This window comes from Oreochromis niloticus, linkage group LG11 (genome assembly GCF_001858045.2).
Source record: "Oreochromis niloticus isolate F11D_XX linkage group LG11, O_niloticus_UMD_NMBU, whole genome shotgun sequence".
Taxonomy (NCBI): domain Eukaryota; kingdom Metazoa; phylum Chordata; class Actinopteri; order Cichliformes; family Cichlidae; genus Oreochromis; species Oreochromis niloticus.
The window spans coordinates 33,824,377-33,851,447 of record NC_031976.2 but is presented as its reverse complement, the minus strand read 5'-3'; the positions used below and the strand labels follow the sequence as shown (position 1 = coordinate 33,851,447).

General features: G+C 44.2%; 1 protein-coding gene across 8 annotated transcripts in view; it reads right to left on the bottom strand.

Annotated features, from left to right (window-relative positions):
- satb1b (SATB homeobox 1b) overlaps nucleotides 1-27,071 on the bottom strand; it is a 104,758-nt gene that overhangs the window by 8,702 nt on the left and 68,985 nt on the right. For 4 of the 8 annotated variants that reach the window (XM_013268416.3, XM_013268414.3, XM_013268420.3 and 1 more), the window contains exons 6-11: nucleotides 21,639-21,750; nucleotides 20,463-20,540; nucleotides 17,092-17,591; nucleotides 14,657-14,869; nucleotides 11,373-11,444; nucleotides 10,775-10,930 (exon numbers count right to left, since the gene is read on the bottom strand). In XM_013268416.3, coding sequence (XP_013123870.1) covers nucleotides 10,775-10,930; nucleotides 11,373-11,444; nucleotides 14,657-14,869; nucleotides 17,092-17,591; nucleotides 20,463-20,540; nucleotides 21,639-21,750 — 1,131 coding nt within the window. The remainder of the gene's footprint in view (nucleotides 1-10,774; nucleotides 10,931-11,372; nucleotides 11,445-14,656; nucleotides 14,870-17,091; nucleotides 17,592-20,462; nucleotides 20,541-21,638; nucleotides 21,751-27,071) is intronic. The other 4 variants (XM_025911226.1, XM_025911228.1, XM_013268419.3 and 1 more) reach the window with 3 other exon arrangements.

Below are 27,071 nucleotides of genomic sequence, written 5' to 3'. Positions count from 1 at the left end.
GGATTATCTTGCTATGTTGGCACACACCTGCAACAATATTGCGCTGTAATCCGCTGCCTCTGGGTCATTGTTGCTTAATTATTAATTACTTTCAAACAACTGGACTGACAATCAAGGATTCTTTTTCTTGTTTTGAAACAGACATGACCGGTGGCTCATGGGGCTACGGGGGTCATGGGGTGCCAAATTAAAAGAGCACCTCGGGGCCCTAGGGGTCAGATCTGAGCACAGTCCCATGAGCTTCAGCAGACCATTGTATAATATTGGTATAAATAGTAACCGGGTGTTCTGAGAGAAACGGTTTCCTTGCAACACAATAGTTGAATTCATGCGCAAGATTCACCCAGCTATGCAATGCAGTACACCGTGTATGTGTGCTGCAGTCACAAGCTGCCAATGAGAGCATAGGCCTGCTCTGTCAGAGAACAGCATGGTATTCACCGCCCAACCCACCCACCCACCCATTCGCCACCAAACTACTGCTGCAAACACCCCAACATGGAAGCTTGAAGGAACGCTAAAAAAAATCTGGCTCTGCTGTGAGACAGGCCGAGCGGACAGACAGGCAGACAGACAGGGAGAGGTCTGTCACATGGCCTGGACCAACACCTTCCCCCTAATCTCATTTGCTTGTTATCAGCCCCATCAAGCTGACCTCGGCCACCGCAAAAATAAATAACTAAAATAAGCCAACAGATGTCCATCAATTTGCCATTTGAGGTTTTTTTCCGCCCTCCTTTCTCAGATTACTGCGTGACCAAAAATAATGCCTCAGTTTCAACCCAACAAAAAGTACTTTGAGCACCATTTGGATTTTAACCATCTGGACAAAAAAGTCCAAGATGACACAAAAAAATGAAAAGGGAAATTCGGTGATGAAGAAATGATTGTGGCTATTGTTGTGGCTGGCTGGTTGGAGGAGAAGACGGTTTCTGAGACAGCCAGACAAACCTCCTGTGTCTGAATAAGGGAGCGAGCTAAAAGAAAGGGGAAGACAATGCATCACTGTCTTTCCTCCTCCTTGAACCTGGCAGGAGCCCAGCACTGGCAGGCAACACTATGCAGATAAACGCAGCCGATAACACGGTATGTTCAAACCTGTTTCTCCTCCCCGAGCACACCAGCGTCTGCGCACGCAGGTTCAACCCTGCAAGGTAACGCGCACCGTGTTGTAAATACATTACGGCATGGTTGACGCCCATCTGCTGACGACGGTGGAGTCTTGAGATGTTCCCGATGCTTCAGCATATGCGAATCTCCCGCAACAATAAGCAATAATTGACTGCACATTTCTGGGCCAGATTCCTTTGCGGCTTGTGGGTCTTTATATGCAAACAGAAAAAGCTTTGACTGTACGAACTGTTTCTGGCATACAGTGAGGATGAAAGGGCAGTGGAAACGGGGTCAGTAGCCTTAATTGAACTGCAGTGGCAATTGGAAAGATGGCCAAAAAATATACTAAGAGCACATTGTTCCCATCTCTTGTAACAGATGAACTCTGTGACAAAAATCTTCTTCAAGTTCAACTTTAATTGTGTTTGTGTAGTTTGCCTTCTCGGAGCAAACGTACAAACTCCCACAAACTCCATCTAGCCCTTTAACAAAAGGACAGGCCTTAATCCAAATATATGTTCCTCTGTGGGGGTGATCCAGTGATCAATGCTTAAAGGGAAGGAATTAATTTGCAGTTCAGCTAAGGATTTACCACATTGATTATCGTTGCACCGCTGCAGCTAGATGAATATGTTGGGTTATGCGGGGAATTTATTATGTAGCCAAAGTAATCGTGTTTATTTTCTTTCATTCTCCATGTGATAGGCAGATGATCAGGACAAGGGCAAGATTTGCACTAAAAATGTCTGCTAGCAAGATTTGAACATACAAATTTGTCTCGCTACTGGAATGGAAAAGATTACTGAACTGTGCATTCATCATATATCCAAAGTAATGCAAAGTAATCGTGTTTGCATTATTTCTTTTACTTAAGAGAAGGTTTGCGCTGGAAATGGCTTTGCTAGATCACAAAATACTAATGTATCCAATGTTGCTGAAAAGGAGATTACTGAGCTCTGTTTCAGGCCGCTTTATGTTGCATTTATAATGCTGCTTCTGGCTAGACTTTATGTCTTGATGCATAGTTTTTGAGAAAGACCACGCCAATACTAAAGAGCCAATACTAAATCTGATCAATTCTGGAGAAACTAGGGACCCGCCAGATCACTAGTTTGCCTCTCTAAGCTTTTTCTCTGACAACTCATGAGTGGATATTAACTACAGAAGACAACACGGCACTGAAAGGCATTTCCAATGGATCGAGAGAAAAAACGTTCAGTGCATTTATTACTTTCTAATAATATACCACCTTCTTTGTATCGTATCTAAGGCTGTTCACCAGATGGTGATCAAAGAGTTGAATTTATTGTTAAGCCACATTTTTATTTACCTCTGCATAATTTTTCATAACCTCACCATCTGATTCTAATTCACACGCAGGTCCTAGGCCCTCATGAAGGAGGCAGACTACAAAACAAACGGATCAAACGACCATCTTTGTAAAATGACAGACAGGCCCCAAGGATGGCTGGATTTGCGACTGCAGAAATTAATGATGAAATTTCTAGTACGGACGCTTCTTTCTTAAGGAAAGCTTTTAAGGATTAAAAACTGAGTCATCTAAATCTTTAGAAACTTGCCTTTAAAACTCTATTTTTTTAGTTATTAAATCTCGTTGATATGACTCTGATGTCTTGTCAGAGAGGATGCTTTCCAGATTGTGGTTGCCAGATTGTGTTACTATCTTCTTTTGTGAGGATGTCAGTGGCTGAGCTTTAGGAGAGAGATTCGCCAGTCTGAATCATACATGCCAAACATTTAATCTCTATTCGAGCTGTGACACGGAGAAGTCTTAGCCAAACAGCAAGCGTTTTCTGAAGAGGGGTCGCGACCTCTCCAGATACAATAAGCAAGTTGACAACAATAACAGACTGACAGCTAACGCGACACACATTGTGAGGGCGAGGCATGACTATGCAGGAAATGGCCCTCTCTCTGTGTCAGCACTCCTTCCCAGAAACAATACCGACTAGCTCTGTGTGGCAGTTTACGTCATGGCTGCCGAACCAATAAAGCATTGAGGGTATTTTCGAGCAACCAAATAGAGGCAGATGGAGCATAAAGAATAACCAAAGGCAAATGACCAGTCCATCAAAAATGGAGCACATTAAACATCTGTGTGGTTACAGTTTCTTTTTTTTTAACCACACATTTTATTCTTTTCCAGCAAAGTTCTTCACACACAACTGCACATAACACAGTAACAATTGTACGACCAGGGACTTTCCCACAGTCATCCTCCTGCAGAGAATCCTGATTCTCTGCAGGATGACTGCGCTGCCCGAGCCCGAGGAAAAAAAAATGGCTATAATTTGCATATCCACAAATTAAAATGTTGTAATATTTTGCTCAGTCCTGACCAAACACTTGCAGGAAATATATTTTCTCTCCTAAGAAGGTAAACTTCACATTTTAGTGGACTCTTTGTCCAGGAAAGCACCACAGATTTTTCATGTGTACAAAATGGCTGAAAATGGAGTCACTGATGATGCTACAGTACACGTGTCTCTCTGTATCAAATATTAGTATTGTTGAAATTGCACCATAATCTAGTTTAGCCTGGTGGTGGGCTGATATTTGTATATCCGCACTGTCTGCACAGCCACACTGAATGTTCAAACACTGTTCTCCATCCACAAATTTACCTCTTGTTTATAATCTTTTCTATTCAATACTGCTGAGGCAGATGGAGGATGAATGCACACAAGACAACAAACACATCGAAGATGAACTGCAGATAATCAACAACTGCAGCAACATTACAAACGCAGAAAGCACCTACATGGAGTCTGATTCCATCAATTATAAGAGCTTGATTGAGATTTAATTCAAAGCTGGGGTTTAATTGCTAATATCAAAGCATAATTAAGCTGATAAATCATGACTGATCTTATTGAATTAGGGATTGAAATAGCAGAGAACCTGCAAATTGTCTATGTCAGCTAAATAAGTGTTCTTAATTGTCGACAAGTCTGCAGATTTCAATGAAACTGAGCAAATATGTAAAGTCAGACAAAAGATATATGGTTTTTTTTGTTTCCTGTTCAATTTGAAGGGACTTGTCTTAAAATAAAATCACAATTTTCAAGTGTCGAGAAAATAGCTGAAAAACCTCAAATGTCTCTGTGAAAGATGGCTGAAAGCCCTTCGTCAGGCTCAGTTCATGCAGTATATTGTAAATTTACCTACTAATAGAATTCAATGTGGATAAAGTGATTAGTAGTGAGAGGCAGTCATCCTTAGAGGAAGCAAAGAGACAGAGAGGAGATTTTGAAAGACAGAGGGAGAACAAATAATGCTAGCAAAACCAAGTGCACATAAGCAGGATGAGGACTTGGATAGGTCCTAATATCTCCCCATGCAATTCCCCCTCTCTCACACTCTGTATGCACGCACACTAGCACAGATACACACTCTCTCTCTCTCTCACGCTGCATCTGCCGGAGCTAGTGGCTGTAGTTAAATTGAAATATTTCCCGGCGTGTGTCAGAAGCATGCAGAATGGTAATTATGACAGATCTGATTAGGCGGGCCGAGTCGGGCGGCTCCAGGCTGCAGGTGCGACCTTGTGCATTCCTGCGTGTGTAAATAAAATTAATTACAAGCGTAGGGGGCGCGCAGCGCGTGACATCAGCGCGCACAGGGGGGACTCCCACGGGGGGCACCCTAATGGAATATTTTCCCCGAGTCTAATAATACAGTTGGTATTGACTTGAGGTAATTAGGGGGATCATTAAAGCGCTTTTCCCGGCGTATTTGCCTGCCTGATCAGATTAGCGAGAATGGGCCTCAGAACAAGCCCTGTGTGGTCTGTCAGGAGAAGTGGAGACAGTGGGAGTGGGTTAGCTTGCTAACATTTGCAGGAAAGAAAAAGCTAGCAAAACCCTGTGCCTGTCAGTGGAATAGGAGTAACTTTTTCTAACATGCCAGAAAACAGTAAGAACTAGTGAGGTGAGCTGTGTGGTAGAGTAAGCATCGGTTAGGCTTGTTTATCGAGAGAGCTCTAGTGCTACTTCAGTTATGTAGCGAACTGGCTAACAGCTGCTGTACTCCACGAAACATTTGTCATACAGTAATGTACTAGAGGTGATGAGGATGAGACAATTTGGAGTCTTGACAGTCGGGGCAGATTCCTAGTTTGGACTGCAGGGAAGGAGGTGGGCGACGAGGGGGGAGGGAGTTGTGCGGTTGGAGACAGATGGGGTGAGAGGTGGCACGTAAGGCGTAAGTGAGAGAGATGGCAGGAGAGACACAAAGTGCTCTGAGCATGCTCAGTAAGACCCCGTGCTCCCACTAAGAGGAGGAGGGCTCAGAAAACAGGCTGGTGGGAATTCCACTGTCCATTAAACAATAAGAGAAAGGCTCATTTCAGAGGGAGGGGAAGACTTACCGTTTGCAAGATAATTCGTTCACTAAATTAATTATTCAGACAGCTGGGTCTCCAGTTCAAGAAATTGTGTCTTTAATAATGGAGGGGATCTGGCCTAGCCTGTTTCCCATGGCAACCTAATAACCAAGCAGGCACGGGAGATAAATAAATAAATCAATTAATAAACAGTCACGGCCCTTTTAGATCCCCAGGGGCTGTGATATGCTCACTCTGATCTGCCTAATTTGAGAGAGAGAGGTGTGGAGAAGCACACAAACAAAAATTAAGACTTGATGCCAGCACTGCTGTAACAGGAAAAGTCAAACTTGTGGGAAGTGATGCAAAACTGTAACAAGTACCAGTGTAACATCTTCACTGTCGATTCTGACGATCTATGGATGTCACCGATTTTCATGCAAAGCGCGACTTTTAATATTCCGACCCCGAGCGGCTCCTCACAACAGACAAACCTCTGAACGGTCACAATCTAGACACAGACACCGAAAAGGTCAGCCATCTGCCCCTCTTGTAAAGCAGCCACTGGATGGAGCAGAGCGTTACAGGCTGCATGTGTGTGTCTGGTTTGGTATAGTTGGCTGAGATTAAAGCTAAGAAAAGCTTTCATGTCCATAGAAAACATGTAAAACCACTAAGCGGATTCTACCCGTAACAGGAAATTAGCAACTTTGGAAACATGAAGCAGTCACAGTTATGTGGTCACCCTCCCTTCCTCCTATCAGTATCCCCACCCGCCGCCGCCGCCCACCTTCACCCAATAGTCCACATCCTTAGACCAACGAGGCACTCACTCCCCGCCATCACCGCCCCACCCCCTCCTCCACTCCAGGGACTGCCGTGCCAGGCGGGTGCAGGGTGACAGATGGCATACACCAACCTCCCCCCTCCCTTTCCCCTACTGCACCAGCCCCCCTGCTCGGCCCCCCCGGTGGCGCAGCGGCGGACCAGATCAGTGCCATTCTGTCTCATTAGAGCCTGGCTAATTAGCGTAGCCTCTTCCAGGGGAGAATGAGCGAGTGAGAGAGGGAGACAGAAAGAGAAAGAGAGATGGGGAGGGAGGGCGCCGTTTGTGGCGGTGACTGCGTTCTGTACTCCACTGGCCATTGAGGAGTCGGAGGGCTTTGAGCCCCGCAGTGCGCAGGGCTCCCAGGGTGCTTGTTTTATGACAGCAGGGACTCTGATTCCATCCACTGCACAGTTCCTCTCAGGAAGTGTTGGGAATGTTTAGACATAAAAGTCGTGTCAAAGGAATGCCCCCGATCCGCTCCACCCCACCCTCAGCCGACCTCCCATCGCTCAGCTGAATATTAGCTGCCCTCTCCGTCAGGCTAGCCAACACAGCAAGCCTCCCCTGTTAACATGAATGAAAACAAAGCACTGCAGCTTGCTAGATAGTGCTCTAGCCCTACTGAGCCAGTTAATAATGTTGACATCAACTCCAGGCTATCCAGATCATAGCTTGCACCTCTGCAGGCTAAAATGAAATGGGCCGTTTGGCAAATAGCACAACTTCTGGCAGTGTCAACGCTGGATTTGAACCAGCAGCGCGCAGTTGTTTTCTCCAAGTCTGACATCTCCTGAAGCTAAATGGAGATAGAGCATTCTTGGAGCGTTCGATCAGTCTGAATCATTGAGGAACGGATCATGAATAATGATTCCGATTTTATCAAAGAGTAAACACAATATGTATCCTAATAAATCAGAATGGCTTTGTGGATTGCTTAAAAAATGAATGCTCTGACTTCAAGTAAATAGCAAACATTAATCTGATAAAGTATTATGGCTCGGGTTAGAGTCACTGCTCTATAGTTACTACTCTGAATATGTGGCAGTAAAAGAGTGATTGAAACGCAACATTGAATATGTGCATGTGGAGGGTGAGGACTGGCAGAGGCCTTCTGTGGTTACGAGCCCTAAGAGAGGACAGAATGGCTGCGTTCCAAAAACTCCCCGAACACCAGCCGACATAAATATGCACACTGGAGTACACATGCACTGGTCCACGCATTCAATGTGCCTCCTCAGAAAAGCACACAGTACATGCTCCACACCTAACCGCATGCTCAGTTGAGCGTGAACCAATGAGCAGACTCGGGTTAACTTTTCTACTCAAAGCACTGCTGCCCGTGGCCTCCGTCAGGTCACCATCTCCCATCGTTCTCTCCTTAAAGATTGTCAGATCTGTTCTCGTCTTCTTGGCTGTCTCAGATACGCTAAATACACTAAGTGGTGCGCACCTACCCGCATGTGTCCCAGTCACCCGGTCCCGTGCTTATGTAAACATACTGGGAAACCCTAAGCTGAGCTGAACAGGCAGAGTTTGAAATGCAAACCAAGCAGACAGGACAGTGCCAGTTTCAGTGATGAGGCCTCTTCCTTCCCCTCCCCCCATGATTATTTCCCTGGACCCCATATGGGCATCCTGCCAGTCTAGCCCATCCTCCATCCTCATCACCAACCACAGTACCAGCAGTCTCTGCTGGCATCGTGCTCTACCCACGGCTCGGATGGTTATTTTTTTTCCCTGCAAGGCTGCAAACCTCTCTTGACCTAAGCTTAAGTGATGATTTTGAACATTGTAAATGGATACATTTAGCTGTTCCTCTCACTGATTTAGACAATAGTAGCATTTTAAAAACCTACAAAATGTTTTTAAACCAACACCTCTTAAAAATGAGTAACCAATGTAGCCAATAATATGTAGTATGACTAAAGGGACCACAAATCACTGCTAATCACTAACTAGCATACTGTGGGTATGTGTTCTACAGCAAACCATCACATTGTAAAATGTTTTTTTCTGGTTAAAATAAAACTACTGCCATCTTTTATCAGTTAGCATAAAGGCAGCACACTTTTACTGGATAAGATATTTCATGTTTAATAGCTCAAAATCTACTAATATTTTCGTCGTTAATCGATAACTATTATATTGACTAATCACTTGGTTTTGTTAAATCGGCAACAATCTTTTGAAAAAATGGCCGTCATGATTTCCCAGGAACCAAGGTGACGCACTGAGGAAGAGAACAGGACGTCTGCTTGTTTCTTATCTATTTAGGAATCTCTGTGTATGTGTGTGTGTGTGTGTGTGTGTGTGTGTGTGTGTGTGTGTGGGTAAGCGGGAGGGTTTGTTCTCATTTCTTGACAACTGTTCACCTGCTTCGGGTGTATTGCTAGAGACCTGATTTAGTACAGTGTCAAGTCTTTGTATTTTGACTAAGAGCTGCCTTCTATTACACTTTCACAACTACCGATCGCCTGTCTGTGAGGCATTTAGAGAATATTGGTAAACTGCAGCTTCATCACTCACAGCCACAAGAATACTCTCAGTCTGTATGAAACACTGCAGTAAAATTGAGTACAAAGATGGTAATAAAGGTTCTCACTAAATACAACTTTGTTCCTTATCTGCATGTCAGAGGAAGTGATTAATACAGGGCGAGATTACATTTGATTAGTTACCAACTGGCTCAGTGAGCATTAGCTCTGCTGCTCAGACTTGCTCCATATGGTTTGTGTTAAGTAATTGTATCCTTATAGGCATCTTCTGTTCAATACAGTAACGCTATATCTGTGTATCACCTTTCACAGCCGTTTGCCTGTTTGCGAGGTGTTTAGGGACGTCTGTAAATTTCAGTTGTGGTGAATAACTCTTCCCGCAAATCTTTACAACGAGACGTGACAAAAATGATTGACTCATTGCTTGACGAGCAAACTAGCTAATCTATCATTTAACATATCATTGCAGCCCTGCGGTTGCCTACAAAAAGCGCCATACTTATTTACTTTTGTGTATGACAGTGATAATATACACAGCACTGAGGGAAAGGAAACCCTTCATCCAGACTGCGATGCTGACATTGAGGATAGCAAGATAAAAATACCTGAAGTGTCTGCCCAGAGCATGAAACTAAAACAATGATCTCACTGTCCTGCTTTAAATTAAAAAAAATATTTTGACAAATTCTTTTTAGAATATTTTTGAGGAAACTGCAGCTGAAAGCTGGGTCCCAGCATCTGATTTTCAGAGTACGTGGGTGCTGCTGGGGAGGAGCAGCCGCTGGCCTGGCGGTGCTGGTAGATGTGGCAATGCCGTGCTGGGTAGTAAGGGGGAGGACCAGCTGCCCGGGGAGCGCCCATTACGAGATAGAGCCAGAGATAAGTGCTCTCCCAGGCCCCTTTTCAGAGGCATAATTAGCACACTTCTTATCTGCTGCTCAATTCACATTCACACCCGCCTGCCATGAATGGAACGTGAAAGAGAGGCAGAAATCGGGGGAACGAGAGAGGTAGAGGGGCAAGACAGAGAGATGGGAGGGAGGTGGAGACAGCATGATGGAAACCTGTTCCCAGACAAACCGTCATTTGAGAAGAGAGAGACATGAGCGAGTTAATACTGCGACCGCCTCACTCTCCCCCTTTCTCTTTCTCCATCCTTCCAAGGAGTCTTTGAACTCCTTAACAAAAACAGTGGTTTGTGCATCAAACTGCAATTTGGTAAAACAAAGCTATCTGGGGCTATAATCATCCTAATCAGCAAGAAAAAAATAAAGCCTTTGCAGATATTTCAAGATTATTCCGCCCTTGGTGATCTATTTCTCCCCCCCACCATCTTCTTCATCAAGCACAATTGTGGAAATCTTCCCAACTCTGCCTGCGACAGACACACGAAAACCTTTAATAATAAGTCCTCAGTGCTACATTTTTAATTGCTTTTAATAAAGAGTTAAACTGGCGCTATGTTTTCACCCTCTGTTTCCAACACACACAAGCTTGTGTTGTGTGAGCTCTGCGCTCTTTGTGAGAAGATGACAGGGGCTCCCATCATCATCTAACTGAGTGGAGCTAATATAAACAGGTTTGTTTGGTGTTGAAACAGTGTCGACTGCTAAACTCCAAACCCACAATAAAGAAGACATGTGTCATTATGACGATAAATCGCTCCACTGATACACTGAGCTAAGTTTCCTTATGCGCCGTCTCCAACCTTTGATAGAGATGTACAGTTTTCCTGCACACACGCATTGAAGGAAATTTACCAGAGTTCACCAATCAGAGATAAAAGGTCCTCAATCTCTCGCTTTAAACACAAAGGCTGTGTCTGCATGTGTGGGGACATTGGACAATTACGTATGCCGGTCTGGAATTTCAGGCTTGGATTTATGGCATATCAGTACAGCTCTACTTTACAAAGGACGGTTCAATTAACAAATTATGCTACCTAAACACAGAGGACAATTTGCGACAGCTCTTTAGTGTGTATTTCAGTACCTGGCTCTTGGAGGCCGCCACCTTTGCGAACAAGGCCTGGGACACTTTGGCCCTCTTCATCTCCTGCTGGATCTCATCGTAGATGGTGGAGTTGATGTTGAGGATGCAGCTGTCTGCCTTGCCGTTCCACTCGCTGGGCAGCGGTGACGGTTTAACCTGGTAATAAAAAGAACAAACATTTGATTTAAAGGCTTTCACGGTTTTATTAAACTCTAATATGTGGTTAGATATAGGATTTTATTTGTATTTGACAGGTTTAGATTGCATGTGTGGACCTGGAATCTCTACTCTGAAGATTTTTTTCTTTTTTTATTAGTGTCATGTGACAGTTGGTTTACTAAATACTGCAACAGAATAATGTAATTTAACTTTATTGTTCCAGACTTTCTGATAACACTTTGCGCTGAAAGACAGAAATTAATATTTGCCTCGCGCTTGAAAAATAACTTTCCAGCTTCATAAACATAGAAAACACTAAAATTGCACTGGCATAGGGATATTGTTGTCAATGAGAGTGACTTGTATTTTCAATGAGAATGTATCTGCTCATTGGCAGTGCTGGGGTTGGGGAAGTGAAGGGGTGAAGTTGTTTGCTCACAGGTGAAATGCCCACAGGGATTCGGGGATTCCAATCCTCCGGCCTTACGCTGTTACAGTCTTCCCTTCGGGGCTAGAACACAACACAACCATATTTGTTCAGGCTCACATAAGAAAAAATAATAATAAAGGGAATCTGTCTGAACACATGATCATGCATGCAGCCACCTCTTACACACACACCCGCGCACTCGAGTGTAGATTACACCCACACACAGCGCCAGCCTTACTTTGCTCAAAAACACTTAGATGTGTTGTGTGAAACGTTATTATTCTTATGTCAAGCCGGTGATTAAAAAATAAATGTAAGTCAAGTGAAATCAAATCATCTTCATTCAGCGGCTTGTTGCATCTTGACGAAAATCCTTTGACAAGGTAACAAGTATCCTAATAAAAGCATTACCCAAGAACCATTAGCATATGAATCATTCCATACGAGTCTTTTTGAAAGGAACCGTCGACAGGGTTGGGTGTGGGTACAAGTAAATGGCATTCAAATAAACCATAATAACACCAACAGCTACCATCTCACGATGGAACTGGTGATCAAAAAACATATATATTCAAGTATTTGTCTAGACACCTAATACGAGCCCCTTTATGTGTTAAAAAACAATCTCTGAAATTTGTGGTGAAAGTGGAATGTCTGAGAATTTCTGGGCCTTTTATCCTGTTTTATGACAGCTCGACACGGGCTTGTCAGTGGGAGCAGGAGGATACCGTGTCAAGCAAATTGTTAAGGCAGAGACATGCACTAACTGGCTTTGGGAGAGTCGAGCCGAGCCATCGGTACATGTGAGAGAAACATACCTCTGCATCTGTTTTTATGAGGCCAATAAAAACCCTCCTCTGTCTCAGGCTCAATTGCCACCCTGTCTGATTTATGTGCTTAAATTCACACCGCATTGCTCCATAGGAGAGGCTGGCAGATGGCCAGGTGTATGAGTGTGCAAATCTGTGTGTGCGCGTGAGAGAGGGAAGGACAGAAAACAGGTCTATATGATAAATGTCAATTGGTTTAAGTCATACAGGTGAAGCATATTAGGCCTTGAGATATTGTACTGATGTGCCAACAGTATTTTGAGTGATGTGAAAATAAAAATCAGAAAGCAGGATTTGAATTTTCTACACCATGCTGTAGCCATTGCCTTTATTCTCCGCCTTGGAGATTTATTTCTGTTTTATTTTGTTTCGTTATGTGCCTCTGCAGCTCTGTGAGCTCACTGCAGATATGCTAAGATAAGCCTGACATGAACTTAACAGGCACTTTGTAGTTCCACGTTCCTGCCTTGGCTTTAAGGACACTAACACGAACACTAGAAGCAGATTATTTTGCCAAAACTTTCTTTTCTTTTCCTTTTTTTACATCAATAAATTCCTGTGCGATAGTTCACCCTCCTGCTTTGAGCTCCTGTCCTGTGCCGGCACAGCCTGAGATTGTAAAGATGAGCCGTGAACTGCAAAATGGTCCTGCTTTAAGTTCAGCACCGCTGCTTCACAGTACGACTCTTTCTTTTCAGCCGGCCACTGCCACCACGCTGAGCCGTTTCAGAGGGAAGATTGATTTTTAAGATGGGTGGGCTGGGGCTTCTATCTCACTCTCCTCCGCACCTAAATAAAAGCCAAATTTTCACTGGAGACAGGACAGAAGAAGCCTTTGTCTGGCCCTCTCACCTCCCAAATGCAGCTGACCGCACTTCAAATGGGCTTAAGTGGTAGAAAGTTGCCACATACCTTTCAAATGAGGGACACTGATTTGCGGCGAGGGTACAAAGTTGTGCTGTGGTACAAAGCGATTTTGAAAGAGGCACTGACTAAACGATGTTTGATCTTTCACAGAGCTTGTCATCACTGAGTGAGCTTTATTTTTTTGAAATGGGAGGGCTGTTAATGCTGCCTAATGCATGGTAAAAGGTCAAAATTAGCACAAAAAATTATCCATCATTTGTGCACCATTCTCACCTGTGTGGTGAGGGCGGGGATGATGCACAACTCATTTACATGCAGGAAGAATGTAAAGTATGTTCTCTTTACCACTGACAGACTTTTATTTGTTCCACGTGTTTCTAGAGAGGCTGAAGCAATAGAGGGGAATGTGAAGCATGCAACGAAACAATGTGTTGGGGTTGTTCTTGTACACACGCTTGTTGTTGTCCCAGAAAACACAGTGTGCTAATGAATGCATGAGGTGCCTGTGTTTGTACAGTATAAATATTTAACATCGTGCAAATGTTTTATACCAACTGACTGCATCTTCTGAAGAAGAAAGAAAAAGGAAATAGCATTTTGTTTCACCTTGTGTGGTTTGCAGCACCTCTAAAACAGCGCCCGCGTCACGAGGTTTGTTTCACCTGTCTATCTGTTGTCTGTGGTTCCAACACAAAGACGGACGGACAGACATTCTCAGCTCAATCCAACCTGCTCTCACGCGTGCATACCTTTACCCGTCGCTCACTGCGTGTAAACACATTCATGAAATACCAACAACATCTCGACAGAGCTGGCTCAACAGTTCAAAGGAACAGATCCCTTCACATATGTTGTTTTATGGGGTAGAAATGTAGATTTATCACCCCTGAGTTTTGTGTGCACACTGAAAACTATAACCGTGTAGAAATTAGATTTTTTTTGTTTTTCGTCAGCCACAGGACTTTAATGAACTGTCACTTCATTTCAGATTATTCTGATTCGGAGCAGAAAGTGTTTTCTTTGAGTTGGCCACACAACAGAATAGTTGTGGAGTTTAATAAGCAGGGTAATGGCAATAAACATCTGGGTTCGGTTGGCAATATTACGTGATTTTTGGGTCCCAGAGTTGACAAAGTATTTACTACAACTGCTGATGCTTTGTGTTTTATCCATCACACTTCTGCTACCAATGGAGCACAGCCTCACCTCACATCATATGTCAAGTACACCGTCCTAATTTGGTGGTGTATTTAAGCTCCATAACTTTGCATCTCTGTCTGCTGGTTGAACCCATCCACCACCCCAGCATCCACTATAAGCAGCAGGGGCCTGTTCTACTTAACATTTTCATTTCTTCTTATCGGGATTTTTTTCTTTTAGAAAGCACGCAAATGAGTAAAAATGTTACTTTTGGTACATGCCACAGTTTAATGGATAAACATAAAACTATCTTCAATCGTTGACTTTTTCGTTCCCATTCTCACACGCGCGTTTTATAAGATGAAGCGCTTCAGATTATTTTCAGTTAAGGTCTTTTCAGGTTATTACAACGTGTCGTATAACCACAGAAGAGCATCCACAGAAACAATAATTTACCTGTACAGGTCGGCTGGATGGGGTGCTGATGAGCGGAGCGGAGCCCATTGCGGAGGCCGCAGTGAGGCTGCGCTCCCTCTCCTCCTGATAGATGCGGTCACGTTCGGCCTCCGGCAGCTGCAGGAAGTTCTGCATAGCGCGCAGGTTGACCAGCAGCGACTGGGACGCCGTCTTGGGATCTTCCTCTTTACGCAGGATCTCAGACAGTAAGCCCTACATGATGAAACCACATTTAGTATATATATTTTTAAAAAACCAAAAAGAAACAAGAAGGTGGCAAAAGAGCAGCGGATGGAGAGCAGCATCAAAGAAGAGTGAAAGAGGAAGAGAGAGTAAGAGGCTCCCAGAGCGGGAAATAGATGTGAAGCAGGGGTCACGGTGGTAACCAATAAGGAGAATAATCACATTAGAGGGTTCTTAAGTAAGACAGTAAAGTGTAAATGGAGACTCTAATGACAATGGAGCTGTGACGCTCTCACACACGCTTTCTTTTCTGAGTCAACTGATTATATGAGAGTCTCTACCTCTCACAGACTTGCAGGAGCTTTGTCTACAGAGAGCAGTCCATTATTAATGTTATAAAATCATCCCATCATATCCTCATGACTCTCTGCAGGGCTTTTGTCTGGAAGTACAACAATACTGTTCTGTCAGTCTAAAGCACTTCATCCATGATCATTTGTGGAGATGACGGGAAAAAAACCCACTTCACTGAAACTTCTGTGTGGCCTCTGAACCCATCGCACATGGGTGGTATTTAGCACATCTTGGACATATTCTTTGAGTCGTGTACTGCTTTGGATAAGAGCGGAGCTACTTGCCTGAAACATCTTGTCTTGTTCAGCGGGCAATCAGTGTATCCTCTGTTTACTTTTCAATAGTGCTCAATTCCATCATTATGAGACGGCGATGACTCCATTATCAGAGACGTGTGATTGGGCCTTTTCATCAGCTCTTGGCCACACACTGTGCAAACCATCGCTCCGCTTCTCTCACCATCAATACGTGTGATTTGGTAATAAAACAAAGTGATGGGAAAAACATATTCATGCTTTTATTTATTTATTTTTAAAGCATTCGAGTCCTCTCGGGCTAATGATCAGAACTGCAATATGCGACTGGCGGTGTTTCTTCTGTGACTATTAAAATATATGCAGCCATATGTGTCACGTTTAAAATATGCAGGTCTGCGGTATGCAGACATGTGTGAACAAACCACACATTTTTATTGGTGTGACTGTGTACTTGATGGATACACATTTTCAGAGGACAGATTAGCAGTATATCCTTTTTATGCTTGAACTCTGTGTGTGTCTGTTTGCATTCTTCAGTGTGAACATGCTTATCAGTTTTCACCATCAACCATTTCTGTCTGTCTCTTTAGTTGAGCAGTTTCCACCCCATAAAAAAAGCGACCTCTGCTCCTTTGATCCACCTCCTGCACTGACAGAGGCCTCTTCATGCTGCTAATCAACACCTCCCTCCCCTGTCCTTTTATTAACGTAGACTTTGTGAAGAAACACAAGCCTAATAAATAATCCTCCAAAGGCACGTTGGGCTAATTCCTAACATCAGCCACCGATAAGGCTCTATTTGTGTGGGAGCCTGCCATGCTGCACAAAACCACCACTGTCTGAGTAAGTAACACACACACTCACATAATTTTTGTTGCTGTACGTTCCAACTCCAATAGATCCTTATCGCTCTTTTTCCCCCCTTTCTTTTTCACATATAGAACTTCAAAGAAAATGGAGCAGTAATGAGGTTTGTTGTCAACCCCCCAACACAGATAGTACGTCTTAAGGCTCTAACCCTGCCATCTGTGTGTCTGTGGGTATGTCTGTTAGGCCTCTGACTCTGCAGTGAAACCACATATTTTTGGCAGAGAGAGAACGGATGCCATGACCGAACCTGGGTCTTTCACATGGCAGCCTGCCAGCTGTCTTCGAGTGAAGCAGAGGTGCTAGATTACTGGAGTGTGTGAGAATTATGAATAAGCTGTGGATTCATACGGAAGCCTTTCCTAACATTTCATAGCGAGAGAGATCTCGTGAAATTGTAGAAATGATAACGTGATATGCTTCCTTTTCAAACAGGATGTTGTTGTAAGATATACACTTGATGTGTTACTACGGGAGATAAAAGCTGATGTTTTTGGTTTGATTTTGGTTGAAAGTTTTTGGCTGAATTTCACCGGTGCCACTTGATTTTACAACTAAAGAACTTTCAGGGAATATAAAGGCACCTTTTCCATATTTTAAATACTTTATTAACATCTGAATATACACAGTATTGATAAAAAATGAATGAAGACTGTATGATGTAGGCAGATGCAGTATGTTTTTTTTATAATTTTCTTCCAGTTTAAATAATTGCAATAAACCAAATATAACTCACTGATTAAGGTCAGTTCTGTTACAATTCGATCTCCTCACCTGTGTTCTGTTGAAGGCCACACGGGCGAAGACAGCCTGTGAGATGCCGGCCCGTTTTAGCTCGTCCCTCACCCACTGGTAAATCTCAGAGGAAACCTCTGTGTTCGATGCCACCTGTGGCTCCAGAGGCTTGGTGTGGGAGCTGCGGTTGACAGGTGGGTGGTTGAGGTACTGCTGTGACAGGGATTGCTGCGCCAGCAGCCGGTTCACTGCATACTGCTGGTTGAGGATCTGTGCCATCACAAGCTGCTGGTTGACCAGCTGGGGACTGATGGGTGTGGACACCAAGCCTGGGTGATGCAGACCGGGGAGCTGGGGCTGTCGGCCTCCCGTTTGACCACCGTGCGGCGGCGGAGCATGAGGCAGCGGCGGCACCGGCGACGATGGAGTCTGCTCTGCTGTGCTGCCGGGGATCGGCTGCTGCTGCTGGGAGAAACTCAGGTGGTTGTGGTTGTGGTTAGAGCCAGGTGGGGAGAGGTCGGACAGGCTGTCCATTTCCGCTGGAGAAAGACAAAGAAAAATAGACACGAACAAATGATTGAAAACAGAGGAGGAAAAAACAGGAGCGGAGAATGACGTAAAAAGAAAAACTAGCAGATAGCCATCTAACAATCATGAACATCAGTTTAATGGCACCATAGTCATACTCTCTAATCAGAAGAAATGAAACAGACCCGGTCTGCATCAGATCAAATGTTTGCCTCGAGTCAATCTAAGCCTGTCAGCTTACATTCCTGTTTACATTATATGAGAAGGGAATTCATTTGGGAAGCTTGCACATATCTAAGAAACCAACGAAAAGCAACGTGAGGTTAGAATCTTTCCCCTAACCAGAACTCTCCACTGGCCTCTTCCTCCCTGCCAATGACCGGGTAAAAAAAAGAGAAAAAAGAAAAAGATGGAAACGCAGATAAAAGAGCCTCATTGTGTTTGACCTGTGTCTTCCACTAACCATGCCTTCGAAATTAAGTACAGAATGTCTGTGGCCTCATCATGTGAAAAAAAAAAAAATTCTTGTGTGTGTGTGAGTGTGTGTGTGTGTAGGTACAGAAATGATATGTGTGTGTTTGTGTGTACGTGCATGCACAGAGGCAGAAGCAATACAGCTAAATCTGATTCTCTCTTTGCATCCTTAATTCTAAAATAAGGAACACAAGCTAGCCAATATGACATATTTAGGGGAGGATGGTTTAAATATAAAATGTTGGGAACAGCGAAGAGAGGAAGGAGGGGTACATCGGAGGACAGAGCGAGTAACCTGAGAAACTGCCCTGTTTGAAATACTAAAACGGTTTTGACTCGAACTGTCTGTGAGAAAAAAAAATCTATGTGCCGTCATTTAATGGCATTTTGGAGATTTTTGCAGCATCTCTTGCTTTGGGAATCTTTAAGTCCATAATGGCTGCTGGGGAATATTTTAAGACAGGTTTAAATTATGTGCTTAGAGGATGAAAACAATGATTTAACATTTAAAGTGCTACCCACAACGAAGTGAATGAGCATTTGGAGCAGCTGAATGTTTTCAGGTTACCGCCTCTCTTTAAGGAATTCGCATATGCTGAGGCTCTTTGCATGTACTATGCCGAGTGAGTGAGGGGGCAGTATTTAAGAATTCATACGGATGGCAACATTAACACCTCAGAAGTGTGCTGCGGCCTCCACATCCCACAGAAAAGCATCGTATGAGAATGTGAAAAGCATAAATTGCTGTTAGGGAAGGGGGGGGTCTTCAACAAGCTGAATTTTTCAGCAGATGAAAGATTAAGTGCATGGATGTTTTCCAAAAATACCCACAATAATCGTGTGTTTGAGCTGCCTGTTTCTTAACTGTCAGCAAGCACAAAACACCCGGCCAAGACGGGTCTATTGAGTGTTTGTCGAAAACAAATGATGTGGAGGGGGGGGCAACAAAAAATAAAAATCTTGGTAATAATCACATCTCTTCCCATAATCCCTGGCATTCCCTGGCTCTGATGGTATGGCGTGCCTTTTCACTCATATGTGAATGTGTGTATGTGCGTGTGTGTGCATATGCTCGCTCACACAGACTGCTGGGGGGCATACTCGCAACACACAAACACACAGGCACATGGAGGCATTTCCATGCAAATTGAAAAGAGAAGGGGTGACAGAAGAGCATGGCAGGCCCTGGGAGAAAAAGGCTGCCACAGAAGCGGGAGTCCTCGTGTGGAATCCTGCCACAAAAGAGCCCCGGATTAAACACACAATGGGAATGGGATGTGGGCTGAGGGAGGGAGGGAGGGAGTGTGTGTTTGTGACTGGGAGTGAGAGAGAGAGCGAGAGAAAGAGGGAACGAGAAAGAGAGAGAGACACTGACCCAACTCCTGCTCCTATGTTTCCTTCCCTGCGCTCACTCGCTGGCACCCACTTCAGCTGACAGAGTACCTGTGACCAGGTACTTGTTCCCCTTGACTTCAGGCTAAAGCTACTCACTGAACGTGATGTGCTGAAGTGAATTTAGAGTCACATAAGACACTGCTTCCAAAACACAAAGGGTTGCTGAGCCCCCCGCCCCTCTCTCTCTCGCAGCCTTCATGCTTGGCAGTTCACCAGTGTTTTTTCTCTTGCTGCCATTTGTGGCCACATACAACAGCCCATCATAAATACTGAGGTTGGAGTGGGGCAGGAGGTTTTGCCACGGGCATGTGGTGGGCACCTGAGGCTCATGTGCCAAAGTTTTGCGTCTGAGGTTTGGCTAACATGGCGTGCGCGCATGTGAGTTTATCTGAGTGTGTATGAGTACATCCTGAGATGCTATCGCTGCTTTTCTGTGTGTGTACACATCTGAGGTTAGGTTCTTATCAGGATTCGATGTCCTCAGAGAGTATCATACAAAGAAATAACACAACTGTGTAGTAATTATTGCTTTTTTTAAAAGACAAGCATAAATCATTTAGATTGATTCTCAAATTGTCAACGAACTCTAAGCTTAGTTGTGACCGAGATGGAGATTTCCACGTGTAGCTTGTGGGTTAAAGTTAACAGAGTGATTTTTTTTTTTGTTTTAATTGTGACTTTAAAATGACTGTTTTTGGTTTTTGGATCAAGATTAAGATTATAATTGTGATTCAGTTTTTGGGAAGTCTGGTCGTTAACGGCAGTTAAGGTCACAGTCTGAGTATAAAGGAAAGTTTCTCAAAAAGTGACTGTGTTTATCTTTGTGTATTAATTTGTATAATCTCATTACAAGAAACAGGTACAAACAAGGAGAATGGCTGTGAGGATCGGGTTTGACGTTACCGTAAGTAATGTTATACTGAGTTTCCACAAAATTAATTAATGCCAAAGCAAAGCCCTCTACAGTGTGTGTCTGTGTGTGTATTTGTGTGTGCGCCCATGCTGCAACATACCTAGTGCATTGGCACGCGGACTCTCACGGAGGACACACGTCCCCAGGTACCCCTCCAGCTGGGAGGGTTGACGCATGCCTGAAGAGTCAAATAGCGGGGCACGCACACGCACGCACACACACACACACACGCACGCACACACACACACACACACAGCATACATTGCAGAGTTGTGAGGAAAGAAAGACAGGGTTAAGGCTCTCTACAATTTGTCTCTCCCGCTCCAGCTAAGCAGAAATATGACATTTAAAACATCAGCATTTAAAACTGAGGCCAGACTGGCAGCTGCAGCGCTTCCACTTTTAAGGAACAGAAAACCAAAAAGAAAACAATTGTGACAGAAAATGTGTAGGTGTATGCAAGAGAGTACTAAAGTACAGCAGGTCTCGAGTAAATAAAGTTCCCAGTGTATGTTGCCACTTTAACTGATGGAGGAAAAAAAACATCAGATAAGATATGATCACAACACACTATTTGCATGGAAGGCTGTGAAAACATTTTGATATAATATCTGTGTCTATCATCACTGCGAGCAGCAGCAGCAGCAGCAGCAGCACACTGGTAAAGAAAAAAGATAATGTTCAACAGATTGGTAAAGCTAATATCTCAGCATTAAACCAGCTCACAACAGAGCGCTGTTCTGCTAAATCAAAAGACATAAAAATATATCGGCATGCTATCTGCAGCTTGGGTGCTACTGCTATTATATAACCTCATTTCCTGGCAGGTCAAAGGGGATTTTTCTGAGATTATATAAAGCATGTGTTGGTAGAAGTTTGATAAGAAAATCTAATTGAATTTTAGACTAGGCCGGCTGAAGTCATGCTTGCCTTTTGTTCACTCACACACACACACACAAACAAAAAACAAAACATCTTGGGTCACTTTGGCTCTTGCATTAGTGTTAGTTAAAGCAATAATGGATAAAGCAAAGTTAACACTGTGCGTAACTGTAACACTGCCTGGAGTGAGCTTAAATTATTAGACAACAAAATAAAAATGTATTTCTGCTTCATGCAACAGCAGGAAGACAAAGAGACGGTTGGTTAGGGAACATATTGCAATGGTGACTGGTGTGTGTGTGTGTGTGTGTGTGAGAATGTGTGTGTGTGTGAATGTGTGTGCAAAGAGACAAAAGTGTGAGCGCCATACTTTGCGCCCCTCCGTTTTGCTTACCCATCATATCTTTTGTCTTCTTGAAATGTTTATACCAGCGCCCAAATTCCTGACACTTCGCCGCCGACACATTTGCATAGTAAGTGCTGTTCACAATGGAGGAAATCATACTCTGAAAGAGAGAGATTGATTGAGGGAGAGGGAGAGAGAACGAGAGAGAGACTTTAGATTCTCATTGTGGAAAATGCAGACATAATAGTAAAGCTTGTGAAACATGCAGTAACACTGTAGCTTGTCAAAACAAATAAAATATAGGGATCGAGTAAAACCCAGCACCAGGGGAAAAAAAGCTAACTGAAAAGTATCAGACATGCAGAAATCTGAGATTGTTTTCTTCTACAGGTAAAACAAATTAAACCAAAGAAGGGGATTTATCTGTTATTAATTAATCAATTACTTTTATTTTTTTATCAAATGCCGGTGAGTTTGTCTGAACTTTTTGGGTCACTTATGGGGTCACCTGAGCTCTACATCTGCTCACTCCACGAGCATGCGGTGGGAAAGATATTTACCTTTGAAAGGAAAAGAAGATAGTGGCTTATTGAATATCAGCACCTGGGGAGCTCGGCGATGTAAACAGATAAACCTCTTTTATTTTGCAGCTCTTTATTTATACAATCTGTTAAAGACAACGACTTCGAGCAGATTGGGGGCCGCACCGAGCATGTCGTACTCCGACGCGTACGTGCTCCCATCTCCCCCCTATACAGTCGCCTCTTTGCCCTCTCAACATTTACTTCAACTGCTCTCCTTCACCTGGGAAAAACAAAGAGCTGTTTTTTTTTCCTCTTTCCCATCCAGTTTCATTAAAATGAATGTTTTAACACCTTGCCGGCCTCCGGGTGAATAGCGAGGTTGGCGCAGGAGAAATTGTTTTTGATTGTTATAAATATTCAAAAGAACCAAACCATCTGTTTTCAAATTATAGGTATGCCATCTTTATCATTTTCTATAATATATGCGCTTGGAGGATGGTGGGGGGAACCTTCTGGCAGAGAAGCATAGCAGTGTGAGCAGAAATGAACAGCCACAGGATGATTCTGGTTCTCTGGCTCCAGCTTTTCACCACAAAAGGAGGTTAAAGGGTGACAGCTGTGCCATCAAAAAGGTCGATCAAACTCTGAACTCCTGACCTCCGTATTAAAGCCGTACGCCGCACCTTATACAGCAGCGCTGCAGCTAAGTGTGACGCACCGAAAACTTTAAACGTGGCAGGAACGAGGCACCCAAAAGAAACAAGACAGACACAAGTTCCTTTTGTTAAAAAAAAAGCAGCAGGTTAGGCACAATTTTAACCAGCTTCCTCCTAAAAGATTTACATGAGGAATATTTTCCATTTGCTGTTTGAGGCAGAGAATGCCACACATGAGACGTTATAAAAGCTAGAGCACTGTGCTAGCCAAGTCTTGGTTCAGTAATATTAAAACCCAGCCGAGGTTGGAAAAGAAGCAATTACATGTTTAGGAAGACATCGAGTTTTGTGTCATGGAAATGACAAAAGACACCAACTATCACACACACAATTACTACTATACCTGCTTGTACCAGGTGGAGTCAAGTTCAACATTCAGCTGCTCATTATTATTATTATTATTATTATTATTATTATTATTGTTATTTCTTTATTTATTTTTCTTTAAAGGCAAATTCAGGCAGCTGAGGCGAGTCATATTCGTGACTGCAGCTGGGTGAGAACTTGTGCCAACCATGCTGCGGTGCATCATCCCGGCATGATGAAAAACAGGAGGGTGAAAAGGTCTGCATTTGGACTTGTACGCTACAACAAAGCAGTCTTTTATCAATATATTGAAAAGCCTTCATTCAGCGGAAGCCCTGACAGAGTTCAGGTTAGGGTTAGCAAGTCAGACTCATCCTTTTAACGGGTCACACTTTTATGCATGAACTGACTCATTTTTATATTTATACAATACTGGTATTAGGAAATAGTAGCTGCAAGTTCAAAATTCTCTGGTCCTACATTGACAGTCTCTCTCCAACTCCACGTCCCCACCCAAAGATCCGTCTGCAAACCACATATTTAACGTAAGAAGAATTCGCCTTTAAGTCAGGGGGATAATGAACTCCTCTCCTCCAGCCTGGCATCTTTTATTTACAGTATATCTGGGCTTAGGCGGCTCCAGGCAACAAACAGGAGGCCTGCAAAAGACGGTGTGCTTTTTTTCTCCCTCAATTCCCGTCTTTCTCCCCTATCTCTCTCGCTCCCTCTTTCTCCGCCATCTTTGACACAGATGTTCTAATAAACGCTCCTCATTAATCAGCCCTCTCCCTCAATACATCACTCTACCTCTCACAGGGGGCCCTGCGTGTATGTGAGAACGAAACAACACACACACACCTATTCTCTCCCTCTCCCCACCGCTCTGTCACACACACATGCATACGCACTAAGTGAAATCAAGCAGATAACCAGAGCCTCTGCTGCCACTGCGGTGCCAGCGGGAGGGCTGTGCTAGGGCTTGTCAACAGGTAGCATGACTGCGTTTGTGTGTGCGTGTGTGTGTGTGTCTGTGTGTGAGAGTTTGTGGGTGTGTCTGTGTGCATGAGCATGTGTGTGGACCCTTTAAGTGATAGCCATCTGCAGCACAGAGAGCTTATCAGCAAGACCAGGAAGTGGCACTGGGCTACTATCGGTCCCCAACATCTATTCCACTCCCCAACATGGGAGACAGGAAGAGCGAGGAAAGAGTGTGTGTGTGTGTGTGTGTGTGTGTGTGTGTGTGTGTGTGTGTGTGTGTGTAAGAAAATAGCAGTGCAGCAGGCAGGTACTGTAGGCACCCAGCTGCCAGTGTTAGAGTGTGGTATATACACACTGGCAAACACACACACACATACAGAGTACAACCCCTGCAGACAAACACACATGGTGCCGTTACACAAACTCACACGAGCACATACACAATTAAACACCAACACGCATTCCAACTTAGCCTGATGTCTTGAATCAGCTGGGGAAAAAAGCGCATCCCATTTGCAACACTGCGCCTCGTCTCTCGCCAACATCTAACAGAGCTCAATTATGGCACATATCCACCTCAACTGGGATGACCCCTCCCCTTCCTTCATTCTAACACACACACACACGCACACACACTGGCAGCCAGGTTATGCCTGTGGCAGCCGAGGTGGTGAAGGCCTGCAAAAGATGGCATTTTGATGACTATTTGCTGCTACACAACGCAGCAGCTGGTGCATCAGGGGCCGCCCAGCGAGAGTGAGCAGGGGGTGGGCAAGAAGAGGTAGTGGTGGCAATGGGAAAGAGTGGGGTGAGGTGGTGGCGATGGTGGGGGGCGTGGGGGGGAATCTCGTTTGTTGCCATAGTTTCTGAGAATATGGGCAAGGGGGATGCTAAGCTTGGTAGCAACCTCAGAAAACAAAATCAGCCTGATTGAGGGAGAAGTTGTATTTTGCAGATGCCTCTCCCAGCTATGAACTGTGAATCCTGAAGCGTGCTTCGTATTTCGCACGGGTCAGAAACAGTTCCTGTAGCAGAATGACAACGGGCATTAGTGAACACTACATTCTCTCTGAGTTTCCTCGAGCCATTTGTAGGCCGAACACACAAAGCATGACTCTCCGCTACAAAAGAATGAAACTAAATGTTTGACAAGGCCCCGGACAAAAGAAGCATTTCACAAAATAACGCCCCGCCGCCCTCCCCTCGCTGCTCTGCTCCCCCTCCTCCTCTCCCCCCACCCCTGTCTCTCTTCAGAGCCCTGTTCAGAGGTGGGCTAATTCTCTTTCACTCACTCGCTGCGATTCTCTCATCTGTTAACCTCCCTTTTCGGTCTGGGATTACGCAGAAGAATATCAAGGAAACACTAATCCTAAAAAGGTGCCAATCTTCTGCTCCCTCCTGCAACGCCCCTTTCCCCTCCCACTCATTTCTCTCTCCCTTTTTTTTTCTGTCAACTCAGAAATCTCAGCGGGTGGGCCAAATGCTTCCTGGCTTCTCACCTTCTCATGAGACTGCACACAGGCGGTGACATCACCGCTCGCAAGGCAGGGAGTCCGTGTATCGAAGCAACGTGCGGACGACCACGGTCGTAAACCAATCGGGTTTAGGAGGAGCAAACTGCCGCTCCATGGGTGTAACTGGCCACATGCAACCCCACAGAGTAACAGATGTCAAACACCATCGTGGCAGCCATGTTTCAGCGAGGCAGATAGAGATGCATGCGAGGAGATCATCAGATTATCAAGCAGCAACACGGCAAAGCTGCCAAGTTACACGAAAACTTAAAAACTGGATTATTCTTTTTAAGCTCGCTGCCTTACGTTTTGACTGTAGCTGCCATAAATCTACAAAGGACGCTGCCATTTAAATGTTGCCACTGAAATCCAGACTGGCTGTTAAAATACATAAGATATTCACAAAGAAAAAAAGATCAGATAATTTCAGGTCTGCAGCTCGTCTTCTCCGCAAACCAAAAACAATCTTCAGTTTAATTTGAGACTGGTGTGTATGTCAATATAGCAAAAATGTGTCTGAGCAGGAGTGTGTGTGCTTGTGTGGTAAATCCTCTGAGCTAGCGTGTGCTCTCTTCTGAGCCGTCTTCACATATGGACCGTAAACAGGGTGATTACCAGACCGGGCTGGGCTCCGCCTGAACGCCACCCAGGGACTCTTTACATCATCAGCGCACTGCTCATGCCCGGCTAAACAGACACACACACACACGAACACACACCGAGAGCAGCAGCTCGCTCGCACGCGTTCGCACACAGCGCAAATGAGGGTCTCCAGGTGACCATACGGTGGCCTAGGAGGAGAGCTGGCTTCGTACTGAAGGCACCTACGCACACGCTCCGATGTGAATACACACACGCATGCAAAACGCAAATAGCAGTTTCGCATATGCGCTCTGCACATTGATATACAAGCAAATACACACAGGTGCACACATATCTCCTTGTGCTGTAACTCCCTCACACACGCACATTATTGGCCCCTGTGAGAGATATACTGCCATTTCATTCCATTCACTCCAGAGCTGCCTCTGTGATATACTGACTGCACCGCCTGTTAATACAATATCTGCACTAGTGCTTTCTATCCAACCTCCCAGCCGACAAAAAAAAAAAAAAAAGAGGAAAAGAAAGACAGAATATAAAACCTAAACATACCTCCAGCCTGAAATGTTGAGAGTGAATCAAATGAGAAAAAGAACAAAAAGCATCCAGATCATTCTGGGTCCGGGCCAGTGTTTATCTCACAATAACCATACGTTCAACAACACCTCTGCTTTTTGGCTGCTGGTACATACGAGCCTGTGTGTGTGTGTGTGTGTCTGTGTGTGTGTGTCTGTGTGTGTGTGTCGTGGGTGGTAAAAGAAACAAACAAAAAAAAATCAAGAGGCAAACAAATGACAATAGCCATTGATTTGGATTTTCTATGCTGATTCTCTTTCCCAT